This window comes from Doryrhamphus excisus, chromosome 2, assembly GCF_030265055.1.
Source record: "Doryrhamphus excisus isolate RoL2022-K1 chromosome 2, RoL_Dexc_1.0, whole genome shotgun sequence".
Classification (NCBI taxonomy): domain Eukaryota; kingdom Metazoa; phylum Chordata; class Actinopteri; order Syngnathiformes; family Syngnathidae; genus Doryrhamphus; species Doryrhamphus excisus.
Window position 1 is genome coordinate 2,365,919 of NC_080467.1, and position 17,830 is coordinate 2,383,748.

General features: G+C 41.7%; 2 protein-coding genes across 4 annotated transcripts; one reads left to right on the top strand and one right to left on the bottom strand.

The window, feature by feature from the left end:
- Nucleotides 1-9: 9 nt before the first annotated feature.
- tial1 (TIA1 cytotoxic granule-associated RNA binding protein-like 1) lies at nt 10-8,315 on the bottom strand. Of its 3 annotated transcripts, XM_058063873.1 has the most exons (12): nt 8,125-8,314; nt 7,659-7,755; nt 6,607-6,705; nt 6,447-6,501; nt 6,283-6,370; nt 3,841-3,916; nt 3,009-3,117; nt 2,836-2,931; nt 2,676-2,760; nt 2,394-2,517; nt 2,026-2,189; nt 10-1,901 (listed from the first exon to the last, which is right to left on the bottom strand). In XM_058063873.1, exons 1-12 carry the CDS (start codon nt 8,151-8,153, stop codon nt 1,787-1,789), a joined length of 1,137 nt encoding a protein of 378 aa, XP_057919856.1. In that variant the 5' UTR covers nt 8,154-8,314; the 3' UTR covers nt 10-1,786. The 3 variants fall into 3 exon arrangements, with proteins under 3 accessions (XP_057919856.1, XP_057919867.1, XP_057919876.1); XM_058063884.1 differs by lacking the exons at nt 6,607-6,705; nt 7,659-7,755; nt 8,125-8,314 and adding an exon at nt 4,610-4,679 and having other exon boundaries at nt 6,447-6,503; XM_058063893.1 differs by lacking the exons at nt 10-1,901; nt 2,026-2,189; nt 2,394-2,517; nt 2,676-2,760; nt 2,836-2,931 and having other exon boundaries at nt 3,811-3,916; nt 8,125-8,315.
- Nucleotides 8,316-10,981: 2,666 nt separating this feature from the next.
- On the top strand, nt 10,982-17,604 carry bag3 (BCL2 associated athanogene 3). The gene is made up of 4 exons (XM_058063860.1): nt 10,982-11,522; nt 13,555-13,884; nt 14,581-14,931; nt 15,007-17,604. Exons 1-4 carry the CDS (start codon nt 11,337-11,339, stop codon nt 15,718-15,720), a joined length of 1,581 nt encoding a protein of 526 aa, XP_057919843.1. The 5' UTR covers nt 10,982-11,336; the 3' UTR covers nt 15,721-17,604.
- Nucleotides 17,605-17,830: the final 226 nt, after the last annotated feature.

A 17,830-nucleotide genomic window follows, 5' to 3' on the forward strand; every position in this document is an offset into this window, starting at 1 on the left:
CAAATGGTCTGGTTTGAATGTGTCTTTATTTGAAGTGACTAAATGTGTTTTAAAATGAAAACCATTCCCAGCTTCTATTAAACATCACTTCTGTTATACACATTTTTTCATTACATTCAATATCTGATGCAACAAATATATTACAATCGTGCGGTTCAAGCGAAAACATCTGCAACCTGCTACTTGGAAGAAATTTGCTAATTCTTCTGTGGAGAGTTTAAAGTTGGCCAAATCAGTTCATTCCTTTCATGGGCGTTATATACATCCTTATGGCTGTTGTATTAATGTCTGCCATCAGTTATTGTCACTCATAGTATCACCCTGTTGTGTTAAGCCACCCCAGCTGCCCCCAAAATGAAATCATCATCAAGTATGTTTACTAATACCAGTCATAAAACACAGTAAAAAATGGCACCTATGCAATTAAATGAGGATTTACCTTGAAGTCAAGGGTGCACAAAGGTGCCAGAGTAGAGTCGAATGTCCAAAGAAAAATGACAAATAAAAAACCCATGCAAGAAACTGCGACCAATGTTCTTTGCTTAGGTCTACGAGCCTAAAGCCAAGGTTACAATAGTTGAGGAAAAAGCAAAAAAAAAAAAATTTGAATACTTGATATTCCTCTAGGAAACCAGCCCAGAATCAGCATAAAGGAGGTGATTTTTCTTAAGCTGTAATTATTTGTAAAAGTGAACCTACCCTGGAGTTTGTCCTTGCTACGGGACAGGTCCTCCATACTATAATACAACATATGAAAACTTACTCAGAACATGCTGTTAATCACTCGGGGGGTGGGGGGGAGCAAGCTTAAGGAGCTGTGAAATGCATCTTTTTGTGTGTATAGAAAACTAAGAAATGCCTCCACATGTTACAATTATTTAAAGCCACAGCACTCCATAGAAACGGTTGAGTTCTATTCACAAAGCACTTGTCATTCATATCAAAAACAATGCAAATTTATGGCTGTTGGCTGAACGCAGACCAACTAGTTAAGGTTGCCGTGGCTCACTGCCATTGGAGCAATGATGGGTTACACGTGATATACGCTATGTCATCTGTAGACGTGTGGCGTTTCCTCGTATTGTAGAAAATGATAGAAAATGCCCCAAGCATGAGCAGTACATAAACATTGTGACGAGACTGCAACTAACAAACATTCACTCAAAATAGTTTATTTTGGAAGTGTGAAGAACATTGTTTATATTGCTGTAATTTGATTTAACAAGAGCTTTGAAACTAATGTCTTTTTTATATTTCATTGTGTTTTGTTCTTAAAGCTTGACTCAAAATGTGAAATGTGCGGGGAGGACCGTGTGTGTATTAGACGTGATGGGGATGTTTCAGCCCACATCTAAGACAAATGGCGTGTTCCCACCTCTTGTCCCTTTGCTCTGGTCCAGGCTGACTTCACTGCTTAATGGTCACATGTGTTGAGCTCAAGTGTTTGTATCCACTATTATTATTATTATTATTGGTATATTCAGCTGGGACAAACGTTGCTACACTTTGGATGCCACATCCTAGAAAGCAGAAAAAAAACCTTTTGCAAAGCTCAAACGTGTTATTCATGTCAAATGAATCACACTTAAGAGGGTCAAATAAAAGTGTGACACAGGAGTGAGAACACGGCTTTTGGCTGAACTCTTTTTAAAACTTTTAGTGAGTTGGGCACTACTGTTTAAAATATCGGTTAAACCAGTTCTTGTGGGGCAAATATAGGCTTTGAGAATATGGCCACCGGCCCTTGACTGCTGGTTCTTCTCTTTAGACTTGCGTTAGGACCAGTTCACTGAGTCTGGTACCCAGCCATGTTGAAGTTGGACACAACAGACCCTGCCGAAGCTGCAGCCTGAGCTGAGGGAGACCCAAATCCTCCCACCCAGGCAGGTGACTGGGATTGCCTGTCAAATCAACACAAAAACATCATCAAATCAGAATACTTACAAGGCACGTTGTTATGATGATATTTTAGCAAATATGAGCGTGAAAGGTTTTCATGAAATGTGTCATGAATGTAATACGCACTCTACTCCAAATCCCTGTTGGTTCCACGACTGTCCGTACATGTTGTAGGAGGGAACTTGCCAGCCATTTGTCACGTACTGCTGCCCATACTGCTGCTGCTGCTGGCCCTGCTGCTGCGTACTCCCATACATCTGATTCCATTGCCCCCACTGACCGTACTCAACCTGGGCAAAACAAAATACATAAATCAATTCTTCAAATTCATCTCAAGTCAATACCTAAATGGCTGAAAATGGGAAACCCTTGGGTCATTAGGACCAATAACATGCATGGAAAGGTCTTACTGTAATCTTACAAGGTTACATTGGATGGGTTCATTTAGACATTAGACTCAAACAAGTTGATTGTGAGAAACACATTTCTCCTACCTGCTGTGAATTTTTGGTCATATCAGAAGATTCCTTGCCCCAGTAGCACTTGACTATGTGTCCTTCAATGACTGTCCCATTTACTGACACAATGGCATGGGCCGCACTGTCGTGGGAGGAAAACCTTCAGAGGAAGAGAGTTCAAAAGGCAATGTTAACCAACAGAAACATTGACAGGAAGAAGGGCCCCCTTATTACACGGACAAAGGCATCATGTTCACACAAGGTAGTAATAAGGCTGACGTGGAGAGGTCAAATGCTGCAATAGATGATGAAAACTACCTGATGAAGGAGTATCCCTTCTCTGGGAAGACTCGAATTTCCATGATCTGACCAAATGGTGAAAAAGTCTGCCGCATTAATTGATCTGAAGAAGTGGAAAAAGACATTGAGATATGCAAATGGTGTTTGTAGACAGTGACAAATGCAGTGCAATGCTTACCAGACAATCCACACTGGATCCCTCCGCAGTACACAGTACAGTTCTGAGGACTGGACTGGCTCACAACATCATCAAACCTCAGCTGCTTTGATCCATCTGAAACAATTACAAAACAACTGAGACACAGATAACATCAGTACAGAATCAAGACTTCACTGGTCTCGAAAACCTACTGTCTTGAGAGGTCTTTGGAGCAGGTGGCTTTCGTGTTGCCCAGTTGGTCCGGATTTGACGTCCTCCGAGCCACTGGCCCCCCATTTGAACAATGGCATTCTCTGCATCCTGTAGAGACAAATAAAGGACTTAATACTGCTAATTTGCTTAATGCAATCATAGGCCTATGATAGTTTAACAATAAAATACATAACTGTGTGTGTATGTATAAGTATTTTTTTTCTTAACAGAAACTATCTTTATGATACAGTGTCACTGGGAGTATTTAAAAAAAAAGGCTGCAGGCACATGGCTAGAGCTCACATAGTAGATATAGTGGTTAATATATAGTAGTTTTGTTTTTTATTCACCTATTGCGTTGCTGTGTGTGTAGTTCCTTTGACACCAAAAGTAGGAATTGTGTGTGACGTGGTGATGCTCCATGATTCGTGGAATATGACAGGGTTCACACAGGTACACTACACTTGAGTACCATCTAGTGGCTCAAATGTGACATGACACAATGATGACGTGACAATGATCTTTGATCGGTAATCTTAATGATAATTGTTTAAGTCGAAATTATCGAATATCGATAGATAATTAATAGCACAATTATCAAACAGCTATTTTTTTATCGTGACAGGCCTAGCCATTTGATTAATTATAATAAGCTAAAGGAGTAGGAATACTACATAATCAACTGTGCTTGTAGATACATTGAGTACATATGAAGTACGTACATAGTGTCTGACTATGTGTTAACTGCGTTCTACATAGAACTAACAAGAAAGTAGAGTAATAAACAGGAAAAGAAATAACCTTTCATCTGTGTTGTTGCAACAAACTTACCAGTTTGTTGTAGAAGGACACAAATCCATACCCCTTTGATTTGCATGTCGCCAGGTCCTTCACAACACGAGCATCTCTGAAGGCAAATGTGAAAACAACCTCAATGAGTATTCCAGGCACAGAAACACTAAAAAAGCAGCCACGCAAAACACACTGACGTGTGAATCCACTACACTGTCCCATATTACTGGTAGCTATCAGGACCCTGGACTGAGCTTTGACTCAATGACTCAAAAATAGTCATTACATACGTGTACATGCAATATACAGAAAAGCTTACAGAACTTAAAATGTATTAACAAATATTTGCTACCAGAGCACCATTTTTCTCCACACTACAAAATCAACTACGGAATTTTCAGGAAACAGATTATATACACTACCATGCATTCTTAAAATCAGTGGTATAATCTTCTGTTGGTGCTCTTCCTACAAATTAAAAATGCACACAATGCACAAAAAGGAAAAGATTGATTAAATTGCATACATGGCCAGATTTTGTTCAATTGTCCTTGTCGGTTCTTTACCACCAATATGAAGTAGCTTTTGGGGAACTGCAATTTTGAGAAACTGAATTTTCGGAGAGGAAATTTTGGAAGAAGAGCTTTATGTGTTAAAACTATGCAATTCAAAATGAAACAATTTATGAACAGATTTAGAGGAATACATGTAATATTGAATGTAATAATCTACGCTATAACACGTAAATACAAAGCATCTACAAATGAAGACATAAGAGGAAAAATGGAATAAATAGAGAAAAAACTACATCTGAGTCTCCAGAGTGCACAGTTCCTTGCTGTTAGCCTTCAAGCTCCTGTCCAATCCTATGAGCATTTCTGTAAAATAACCAAAATGCTATTACTTCACTGAGACTCACATCTAAAGGCTGTTAAGGTTCACATACAAAGCTTACATTTTGCTGACACTTACCATAAAACTAAATATGCAAAGAAGTTGGCAAAAAAACACACGTGAACAACTGCAATGTAGCGCCTTGTCAGGGGATAGGTAGTAAACGACTGACAAATTTGACTATTGTTATTTTTAAAGACAGAATACAGAGGCGTAGAAGTGCATATTCATCTGTTCAGGTAATAGCGACCCAACTCATTTAAATCGACTTTTAACCTAAGACCCAGCTAACCAAATAAAGCTGTTGTTGACCTGAGCCATTTATGTGAACCTAAATATGTATATATTGCACAAAGGTTCGACTCTCACTAGTCAAACGTTTGCACATGTTTGAACTTGGTTATGCTGTCCAAGTGTGTCCAAATATTTGACTGGTATTGCATCAATAACACATATTTGTATTTGCATTTCACAAGGTATGGGTTGCTACAGGCGTTACAAGCAGATCAATGTGGATTGTGTCTTATTTTGCCTGTTATACCATATAATACATGTTTAGTAGTTAATCATTCTCATCTCTTTGTAACGGAAGGATTCAATTATCGGTGTACAGTGGAGCCCCGCTTTTGGTTGGGATTACACTCCAGGTCCACCAGTGAATGGCAAAAAAACAGTACAGTACAGTGCAGTAATCCATCAGCAGTCCCCGCTTCACTCCCACATTTTTTCCAAATTTGATTTATTTAAGAATCATACTATTACTGTGAAGTCGGATTCCTTATTTACAAATGGAATATTTTCACAGCCGGGTCTGGAACCATCTAACAGCGATAAACGAGGGATTGCCGTCTTGCCATTTTAGTTCATTTAGCCATTTTTATACATGTATATTTTAAGCCCCAGGGTACTTGGAATCCGGAGCATAAAAATATCATTTTCACCACCTTTCCACAGTCGGGTCTGGAAACAATGAACTATGATAAACGATGGAGATCTGTAATTGTCTCGCACATAAAAAAAACAAACACAGTCTTCCCCATTGCCCCCCCCTCGCCCTCCAAACCCTCATGCTAACTGACAATGTTCTCCTCAAATTTCGAATCAACATTTGCAATAAAAGTGACTGTTGTAGATATTAGATTAGTACCAGAACCCTCCCTTTCTCTCTTCAATTGCCATTGTTCACTCATGACAAAATGCAGGTTTTCTGCACTAAATGTGCCTCATACTTATAAAACCAATATTTAAAGTATAAAATGCATACAACTATGGTGCATTCAAGAACTAATGAGCACAGTGTGAAATCTCAATGGTCGACGAGAAAACATCATCAGTGAAGCATAAAGACATAAACATGTACTGTAAAAATCGTGGGCTTTCTTTTCTCTCAGTGGCTCGTGTATGTTGTTTTTTTCACCCAAAATGTGTAGGGGTTGTGAATTTGTGGAGCTGCGACTGAGCGGGGATCCACTGTACTGTAAATATGTTCATGTTGCTACTTTAGAGAATGGTAGAGTAAAACAACATTTTTACAAAGTAGCATTTATGTTGTATGTAAAACAGAACATAAAAAAGACAAAAACCTACGAGATCTTCCCAAAAGGTGCAAATGCAGCCCTCACATCCTCAGTGGTAATCTCAGGGCTCAGGTCACCCACAAAGACATGGAAGTGGTCTAGAATGACAACAAATGGAAAAATGGATTCATCATTATTTAATTTAACAAGTCCATAATAGGTCACCGCACTTACTGGATGTGTCTTTCTTTTGACTACTGGGAGTGGTGGCCCAATTTACTTTCACCTCCTGGAACAAAAAAAAAATCTCAGGTCAACAGTTTTACATAAATGTGAAAAAAATTATGCGTTTCGAAAAGATGAAATGGGCAACAGCCCAAAAAAGGTATTTCACCTTTCCTAGTATTTTCCTTCCGTTCATGGCTGCTAGAGCTGCTGCAGCATCTCTGTGCTCAAAGAATTCCACAAAGCAATAGGGGTCATTTGTTGTATGCTGCAAAAGATAAACAAACGTTAATTCAGCTTTTAATTATGTTGTCTATGGTGTGACATAAACAGACAAAAAGACATTTTTGCCATTCTTACTTTTGGGTTTTAATTTTAGTCATAGAGCCCCAATTTCTACCAAAATAGTGCTGGATGTTTGGCAAAACATTTGAATCTGGATTTTCTTACTTGGGACTGATTCTCTGGACGTTTTTTTCCCAACATGCACGCCTCATTGTTTTGTTCTGCTTAAAAAAAAACACTACCAATAGTGTGTCTGCCATTCTTCATGGGAGGACCCAAACTAGACAGTTAAGTGATTACTTTAATATAATTTAAAGTTAAAACCATGGCATGCTTGCTCACACCACAACACAAACATAAGGAAAAAGAAAGGACAATTATATGAAATGGTATATGATATGATGAATGGCCAGTGCAGTGGAACCAAGGCGCTCTGGCCGGCAAGGCTCCTTGTGGGCTGTGGAGGGTGAGGAGGAAGAGTCAGCTATCATGCAAATGACAGTGCAGCTTGAGTGAAATTACTGCATTTGTACCTAGTTAAAAATAATTCAAGTTAAAATAAGTAAAAATAAATATCAAATGGCAACGAAAAAACCCAAAGGGAGGAAACCTCAAACAGAAGCCTTGCTTTGAGGGGCCGACTACTGCCTTTACTGACAAACTTATACAATAACCTCTGCACGACGAGTGCTGGATGAAGGACAATTCCAAGGGCCTGTGGTTGACAGAGCCCACAAAAAATGTGTGAAAGTCACAAAATAAAAAGGGGGGTCCCAATGTGATTTCCCTGCCCCCATTGGGCCCAGAATTCCTTGTAGCACCCCTGTAAGTGTGTGTGTATGATTTTGTGTTGCTGCTGTAGTCGTTTACTGTATCTGAGTACACACAAAGTAACAACACAAGCAACATATCCCCAAACATATGCTGCCTGCTTACCTCTGTGATCATTTTGCAACTTTTACAAGGCCCTATCTGGGTGAAGAGTTGTAGAATCAGAATCTCCGTGACATCCCTGGAGAGATTTCCCACGTACCTAGAGGGGAAAAGAGAGGGACATTTCAGTCACAACTAAAACGATCGAGACATCGATACTGTCGAAACAGTAGGTGAAAAACTTGATGTAAACGCATTTGTGAGCCGGGCTAACGTTGCTACCTTAACGGCTAACGACATTTTCCGTAGTTGGTTGGTCGTCATTGACGTATTAGAAACATACACATATTCCTGCAACAATGCTTGTAGTCACATATTTTGTAAACACCTTCACTGGAATATGAGAATATTAGACGTTGCTGTTGTATAACAAGACAACTAGCATTGACAGCGCGTCTTAAGTTAGCTACCGGTTCCCCAAACGAGGAAAACAAATATTAGCAAGATTGCGACAACTAGTGTTACTTACAATGTTCTAGGATATGTCTCGTCGTCCATTGTCAATATCAGCGGTCACAAACGACGAAAAATGTTGTCTAATTACTAGTAAGCTAAAGTTTCTCGGTTTCTAAGCGCGCTGTATGAACGACTTGCTAACTAGCCAGAAGCTAGCTAACCGGACACCAGACCCTACGTCACGAACGACGTCACGGATACCGAGAGCGCATGCGTGTTTGTACATGAATATCTATGACAGAGCCTTAGTCAACACAAATATGTTGTCAACTTTAAAAGAATATGAAAGTAATTATAAGATTATAAGTATAATTTAGCAGTTCAGGACCTGCCGGACTGTTCTAGACGGTTCTGTAGGCGCTTGGGTGGCTTGTGGAAGCGGATGCCCGTAAATTGTGTATTACGGTAACGTTTAATTTAAAACACAATATAAGTGTCTCCCTTTTTATTGATTTGAACAACAAAAAATTGCAATACAATATTATGTACAGTTATGTAGAGGCTTAATCTATACTTTGCTCAACAGTTTCAGGAGGGCACTTTTATTAATTTTCAAAGTTTACTTTGAAGTACACTTTGAAGAAATAACGGGTCTTCAAAAGTGTACCAAATGAATACATACAAACATTGATTACTCTATACACCACTGTAAGAGCTTAAGTGCACAACTAAAAGGTTCTTGCTGTAAAAAACTATGTCAGACATGAGTTTTCTTTAGAGAAATTACCCATGTGCTTGCATCTCTAGGTTTCCTGGTATCTTCCTAGTCTTCTTGATATTATTCCTTTATTTGTGTGTGTTTCTGTTTTCCACCTCCCATGTTGTGTTTTTTTGTTTACCTTTGCTGTACCTCCTAGCCTCTGTGTGCTGATCTTTCGTTAATTAAAGTCATTATTGAACCAACTGTCCATGTCCTCGCATCCTGGGGTGATGCTACAGTTCATTCATTCATTCATTTTCTACCGCTTTTTCCTCACGAGGGTCGCGGGGGGTGCTGGAGCCTATCCCAGCTGTCTTCGGGCGAGAGGCGGGGTACACCCTGGACTGGTTGCCAGCCAATCACAGGGTGATGCTACAGTAAATCATAGCAACACATGACAAAAGTACTGTAACCAAAATAAAAAGATTGATTGGCTTCATCATGATTAAAAAAAAAACTTAACAAAGAACAACTTGAAGAATGAAGGAGTGAGTGTCATCAGAGGTGTCAATGTGCCCACACTCCTTCACACCAATACAGTTTACAGAAAGTTCTTTCTTTTCAACTATATTCTATATTCCTGATGTACAATATAGCCAAGCTCAGTAAAGGAGCCTAAATTCTCTGTTTCTGGCCGCCTCTTCCACCTCCACCGGGGGGACACCGAAGCGTTCCCAGGTCAGCTCTGAGGCATAATCCTTCCACCATGTTCTTGGTCTGCCTCGGGGCCTCCTCTAGGCATGGCATAGGTTATGGTTATGGTTATGGTTATGGTTATGGTTATGGTTAGGCTATGTTTTATGTTGAGTCCAGGCACCTTTTTGCCTCCACCACCGCCAAAGCCGCATTTGCGCTATGCTTTTTCCATAAGTTAACTGTGGGTCAAGGTGAGTCCAACTACCGTATTATCTGCACTACAAGGCGCACTTTCATTTGATAAAAAACTGACAGTTCGCCATATAATCTGGTGCTCTTTATGTGTGCACTGAGGTCCAAAATCTGTAAAAATGTTGTTGTGCTACTTCTTCAACAAAGCGCTTGGCTTAATTGACTGTCGGACCTTTCGACGTACCCTGGCGGCAATAAACCAATCAGAGAACATTACGTAATACATACAGTACGTACACCAACCTCTGGACGTTGGTGTAAAAAGGGCGTTGGAAGTGAAATTGAGAGTGGTGTGAAACGATGACTGAAAGAGGGCCACCATATGTGCATGGATGGTGGATGCTTGGGCTATGGTGTCTGCTTTAACTGATAACTAATTCAATGTAGATACAGAAGATGAGGACATTGATGGATTTGTGGAAGTTTAATTTCAAAAATACATTGCGTGTATATTGTTAAATGATAGAATAACGTTTAACTAAAGTCAGCGTTTTGCTTCTGGTGCCTTTTTTGCGCCTTATATGTGTGTTAAGTACAGAAATAGACCCCGTAATTGAGACCGCCCCTTATAATCCGGTGTGCCTAATGGTATGTCCAGCCGTGATATCCCAACTCTTGCACGGGCTCAGGTTGGTTCCCCACCAGTGAGGTGAGATCCAGTCAGGCATGGCGCCCGCCCCCAACCACCATCCCGCATGTATTTGACCCGACCCTTATGTTTGCCCCCTCAGGTGTCGGGTCTATGACAGGAGGATCCCATGTGGTTTTTTCGAGGTGAAGACCCAACCAGGTGCTTGCCTGAGAACCCTCTCCTCTGCCTGCATGGATCCAGTGTAAGGCTCCGGTGTGCCAGTGGGTGGAATGTTGGTCTCTCCTTGAGGTGTTTTGTATAGGGTCTTCTGAATACATTGATAGTGATGCATTTTATTTCATTACATCATTGAACAATATTGGGATTTTGCCATTGATATGTTGATCATGATTATAATCAATTTTTTTCCAATTTTTTCAGCAAACAAAAATATTTATTTTTGTTATTTGTTAACAATTGAACTAAATATTGATTAATATTTTCTAAAATACATATTGTAAATACATTCTTATTTATTTTGTTACATACAATTGTGTGAGAATAAGTGTGGCCAATTAAGGTCATCCCGCGTATAATATAACAATATCAATGTAACACTATGAAGAACAGATATTTGTTAAAATATCGATCTAATCACGCTAGTATCGACCTGCCACCGATACCATCCTTCCAGCGATACTTGGATCGACCCGCCCACCGCAACCAGACTCTTCCTAATATGTTTGGAGGAGCGGGTGAGCGTCTATCATAAAGAATGTAGGGATTCCCTTTTCCTCCCCGCCGTGGGTCCATGCGAATCCAAACCGGGATTTGCAAAATGGGAAAAAACATTAGGTTCGAATCCGAAAGCATCAAACGATGAAAGGAGCGTGTTGTGTTGTGTTGTGATGTGTTGCGGGTGTGCTGCGACACCAGTTAGCCAAGCCATGCCTCTGTATCCAGCGCCGTCCGCCCCCGACATTAACCCGGCTATTTCCAGAAACTTCCAGCCCACTTTTCCACGTCACTTGAAGGAATCTTTTAAAGCGTCCGTCGCCAGTATTAAATGTCCCAGTATCGGGCAGCCAGCGGCATGAACGCCATGAAGACGCCGAGCATGGCGAGCAACGACAACGACCCCCTGCCCCTCGGCTGGGAAGTCAAAATCGACCCCCAGACGGGCTGGCCCTTCTTCGTCAATCACAACAATCGAACCACGACCTGGAACGACCCGAGACACGACACCAAAAAGGTAAGGGCTGCGAGTTAACGCGTGTGCGTGTGCGTGCGTGTGTTACGACACATCGTGATGGAAGCGGCTGTTGCGACCCGTTAAATGTTCCGATCTGCGTAGTTAGCCGCACCGCCGTGCGACGGCAGGCCAGCTTTGCCCCTCGTCAGCTTTTTACAAGCACTCCTGATCTAACAACATGATTATTCCATGACTCATCCTGCAGTATATGTAAAGACCACCGATCGCTGCTAATATCACTTCTTCCGTGGCCGCAAACGCCTCCTCATCCTAAACTTTTCCCATACAAGGCTTGAGGCTGGGCCACTTGGCCGGGGGCAGGGGAGGCAGGGAGGGGGTAGACTATATCTATATGTCTATACGTCTATACGTCTATATGTCTATACGTCTATATGTTATGTCATATTGTATTCTATTTACCCGTAGATGATTGAAAAGCTTCTTGCTTGCTGCCACTTGTTAATCCTTGGTGAGACATTGCCGTGGAAGGCAGAAGCTGCTGGAAAGAAGGCAGCTGTCGGTGGATAAAATTGGTGCAATGCCGCTTCCCTGCCCGCAACAGTCCCAGGCCGAAATGGCCAGAGGGCAAAGGGTCACTCCCGGAAACGGAATAACTTTGGTTTTGTACACAGGAACAATGCGCCCGCCAGGCTTCATTTCAAAGCCCCGCTGACGCTTTTCAGGGCTGGTTGTCAATGGCTACAAGCGGAACTGGCTGAACTATGACTAAACCTGTTGCTTGTACCCAACTCCTCCTTGGCTGGCACTGACAGGTGCCTGGACGCACGTTATCTTTGGAACTTTGAAGCAAAATACACTTTTTATTATTGCAGGACCGAGTCTCGAACTTCTTGTGATGATTGCTATAAATACGCTTGGCGTGAGTAATCCACATGCCATTGCAAAAGTATTACAAGTGGAGAGATGCACGAGCGCAGTAGCAAAGTTTAGTATCGTTTATATGCGATATCAGCAACTGTGCAGGAAAAAATGAACAATGCCAGTGTTTTTTATTTAGAATTTGTTTCCATTTATGTAATACTCAAGGGGGGTGATGGATTTTGCAGCTCTCTGGCCTGAGATTATTATGTAGGTTTTGGTTTTTGGACTGTTTGTAAATGCAAATATCCATGTGGAGGAGTAGGAAATGGAATCATTTATGAGCTCCATCCTAACAATACTCCCTCAGCTCCACATCAGCATAATCTGCTGAAGATTTTCATTCCGTCAGTATTTATCAGTTTCCCACAGGACTGCTATCTATTAGTGGCAGTTGTGTGTTGATGTGTCTTAATAATAATACTAATAATTTGGCATGGTGCATTTGCATGCAATTATAACGGCTTTTGTAGGAGATAGGAAACACATAAAAAGCACAATCATTTTTTCAAGATTAGAACTACAAATGAACTTTTTTGCTTTTTCTCCAAGACGTAACCAAGGGTGAGGGGTTTACCGCCGCACTCGCCGCTGGTTAATAAGAGAGACACATGCTTTCATATCACAATCTCTGTGAGGGCCACATTTTTTACATTTGTATTAATACAAAACCTTTTCGGATGCTGCCCCATCTTAACAAAACCACCAAAAGGAAGACAAACTGATGTGTACCATAAAGCTCACCCTGTTCGGAGCCTCTTCGTTTTAATCTCCAAAAGTCTGCTTTGTGGTAGATTGCTAGATTTGTGGTTGTCTTCGCATTAAGAAGAAACCTTGTGTTGTCTGATTACTCGCTAAGTATAGCGATAGTTGCTAAGTGGGTATCCAGCTGTGTATGAGGTGTGTTAAAGGGATAGCTACTTTCCTCAGCACCAAAATCCCACCAGAACTCAGCTCAGGACACAAAGTGGGGGGTGAGTCGCTGTTGACGGAGTTCACTGCTTATGGGGGTGTCATCCAACCTCATGTCAAAAATCCCAACTATCCCATTATAATGTGTTTGGGAGAAAGGGTGAACACATAACATATTGTCATAATTCTAATGACAAGCCTTTAAAATGTGATATTTCAATCATTGATTATACTCATCCAGGTCAGAGAAGTGTCAACAAATGGACCCAGCATGGATCCAAGCCCTCAGGAGACACAGAAGAACTTTGTGAAAGAGATGAAGCACCCCATCCTTCGTCCGGGTTACGTCCCCATCCCAGTCTTCCATGAGGGTGCAGATCTCAAACAGCAACAGCACCCGTGCTATTCCTACATCCAACCAACCACGGCACAGAGCATCAGAACCGAGGGGCAGATGCCTTCTCCAACAACAGGTCTTCACTGTAGGCCGAGATCACCTTTACACGGACCTGGTGACAACTGCTCCACGGGGCCTGGGAAGGCCGGCTCACCTGTTTCACAAACCGCAGAGGTTGGTTTCTACTAAAAAACAACAAAAAAACATATTGTACACTTTACAGTATTCCCTCACCATCTTGCTCTTTAAATTTCACCTTTTTTCAAAACTATATTCAATCATTGTGGTTGTATGGTTCGGCATATCTAGGCTGATTGGATTGCCGAAATAAATTGTGCATTTTCAAATATAAAAATGGCTCAATGAAGAAAAATACAAATATAAGGCATTCAGACAAGACACATTCAAAGACTTGATGATATGTAGTAATCCATTGGGTGGGACACACAAGCACCAGACTTGACGGTCACAGTAATCCGTAACACCAGCCATACCAGTTGCGGCTGTACCCACACCTAAACTAAAACTCGATTCTGAACCCCCAATGTCACTTCTGTCCTCCCCCCACTCAAACATTTACAGCAACACACACAAGCACAAAACCTATTTGTCTTATCTTATTTGTCTACTACATCGGACAATACAAGTGAAAAGGTTGTTTCAGGTTATCTAATAATGTTAAAAATCATATCAAGAAGGCAGTAAACTGCATTTGTATGCTGTAAGTACAAAAATATTCCAAATATAAACAAGGAACCCTACTTTGCGGAAATTGACTAATGGCGATAAACGAGGGATTACTGTATACTGTGTACATAGAAAATGTACTAGCATGAAATTCTCACCATTTCCTGCTGAATTGTTTTCAAGGTATACACTGGTCCACATACCCAACCCCCACGGCCCAGTAGCACTGGTCTACAGGCAGGTTACATCCCCATACCGGTGATCCACGAAGGCGGAGCAGGTCAAATGCAAGCACAGCCTCCGTTAAATCAGCCCATCCACTCTCAGCGCGTCCCCTACTCGGACCACCAGCAGCCCTTCCAGCGCCTTCAACAAGAAGACTGGCCCGGCTACTGTGCAGCAATGCAGCCCCCCCGAGAAAGGGCTTCTCCTACATTGTTTCCTCAGCATCGTGACGCTGCTGCCATTCATCTGCCACACAACAGAAGGAGCCAGTCGCCGATTGTGACACACGTGTTGGCTGAGAGACCGCAGGTAAGTTGGACTTGAGATGTCTCTTGACAAGTTGAAGTTAATCAAAATTAACGGCAAACCTCTGAATTTCCACAGCCTCTGGTCATGAGAGAGCCCCCTCAGAGATTGGAGACGGAACAGATGAGCCCCCAGCAGAAAACGGAGAGCGCTCAGGTCTCTCAGCCGTTGTGCACAGACGCTGATGGCCAAAAGCCTCCACCTCAGCAACACCAACACTTCCAGCAGCCTCCGCCGCAGCACCCACAGCAGTTCCAGCAGGCCCCCCCTCAGGCACCCCCTCAGGCATCTCCACAGCCTCATCAGGCCGAGCAGTTATCACAACAAGCAGCGAAAAAGCCTGCAGACGTCAGAGTTGAAACACCACCACATCCAGAAGCTCATGAAACAGCTGCTGCCGCTGCAGACGTCACGCCTGTTAAGGTGGAGGCGGAGCAACCTCCCCAGTGTCCTGTTCACCCAGGCTTGGCCAAGGTACAGAAGATAGTGGAACGGGTGGCTAAACTGGAGCAGGAGGTGAAATGCTTTGAAGGAAAAAAGAACGATAAGAAGTACTTGTTACTGGAGGAACTGCTGACAAAAGAGCTACTGGCGTTAGACTCGGTTGATCCAGAGGGCCGAGCCGATGTGCGGCAGGCAAGACGGGATGGGGTTCGTCGGGTTCAGACCATACTGGAGGAACTGGAGCAACTGGAGGAACCGTCAACTAGGCCTGGCAGCCAGGCCTCCACGGAGGGAGACAACATGGTCACCAAGGAAAATGCTGAGATGGCAAAGGAGATAACCGAATGAGAAACTGTTGGCGTTTATCACACTCTGCACAGTATTTGTGGAAGTTGCATGCGTTCATTACCTGTGTTGGTATTTCTTGCCATTCAGCACATACTGGTGGTCCTCAGCTTACAAACGAGCTCCATTCCGAGACGTGATCTAAGTGGAGTTCTTGTGTGGGTTGTAATTTCGACCTAAATTAACTCATCCAAGTCACTCACATTGTATACAGAACACACGAGGGACATATAAATAGCAGAATTAAATGAAACGGGTAGAAAAAACCCCAACTTCTTACTTCAAACATCTTAAAATATTGTCCCAGGCTAGTCTGGAAGGATAACCTCTTCTTCGCTTCCTGACCCCCTTGTAACAGTGCCAGGAATCCATGACCCCTCTAGCATTCAATAATCATCATCCTTATTGATGGCAAACCTAAGTTTGCTAAGTACTGCTTGGCGTTTATAATGTTCATTTTCACTTCCATGATGATGGTTTGCTTTTTCTTTGATCGCAAACGATGCATAATAAAAGTGCAAAAAGTGAACCAATTATCTTCCTCGCTGCAGCGTTAGGGTTACACATTGCAACTAATTGTCAAGCAGGTTTTGTGTTTATGAATAAATAAATGTTTTTTTAATGTATTTACGGGAACGGATTCCCAACCACGAAGGTCCGTAACACAGAACTTTGTAAACCGAGGACCACCAGTAATCGATGGGAGCCCTGCGCTGTTATGTTTCTCAAGACGACGTGGTTGCCTTCAGTGTTGTGCCAGTGTCTTCATAAAAAGACAGCTGTCATGATTAAGATGTTGACATGAAGTTGTCGTCAAATTCAAGTTTGATTAAGAGGCCTTTATCAAAGAAAGCAAGTATTTTCTTAACAAATCTTATGTGCAGTTGCCTTTTGTCCAGATTGAATATTGTATGGAGCATATTTGTTTCTCCACCCCAGTGGAATGATTGCAAACATTTGGGCTTTAAGGCAGAACCCACTGCAAAACACATGTCCCCTTTATTACCATGCTGGGAGGTCAGGAGGTTTTTGTGCCGAAACAAAATGATTTAGGATGCTGCTTTTTGCTACAGAAATGATTTTGTCATCACACTGAATGATCTACATCATTTTTGGAATACTTGTTACACCAGCTTTGATTGATGTGTTTTGAGTGTTTGTATAGACATTGGTTAACTCGTCATTTCAAAACATTATACCAGTATTTATATTTTACTATATTTATGAATGTGTTAATGACAAACGGACCTGAGATGTGAGACAATCAGCACTTGGTGCTAATAAGGAATCAAGAGTCGTAATTTAATTGAATGTTCTTTGCAGAATTACCAAAGCCACAATCTGTAATAACACAGACAAAAACCGCCTTAAGTGCAACAAGACACCGAGCTATCACTTAATAAACAATTTAAATTTTGTTTTATGGTTAGCCTGGCACCATTTGTGGCATGATAAGTCACCAAAGTGAGCCCTCTGTAATGCCTTATACAAAGACCCCTCACTAATTATGGATTGTGGCTTAGTATCGATCACGGGTAAAGAGTAGCAGATGAATGCTTTGTTGAAAGCACGTTATATTGGTACGGCTGAAATAAATTGTATTTGACAGTATTTTTGACTCATTTTACTCCCCTAAATAACACTAGTATAGTAAGTCTAAACAGTCCCCCCCCCCCCCCCCCCCACTCCTATGAGTCACAGCTGAGAACGTGTTTAACGCACGTGATGTTTGCAACCGACCCATCTGTAATATCATGTGCTGGGGTGTGCTGTTAAATGCTCACTATTTTTTTTTTAATTGACTATAGGTCAACCTAAGGTCACCCAGATCCTCACTTGGTTCCAAATTAAACCATAATAGGTGTTATTCTTATTTGGAGCATGTTGAGGGTGTGCATGACATCACTGGACTGGAAGTCTTTAATAAGTCAAAAAGTAAAATACCACAAACAATTTTTTTTTTTTTTTTTTTTTGTCCCGTCCAGCCATTGGGGCAGATAGTATTGTTGATCTAAATGCCCTTACATGCTAGACAGATTTGCTCTGTGTCAGGAAAGGTGTTGGCTACAACTTCCCTGTACCATGAAATTTTATTTGCCGTTATTTGATGTCT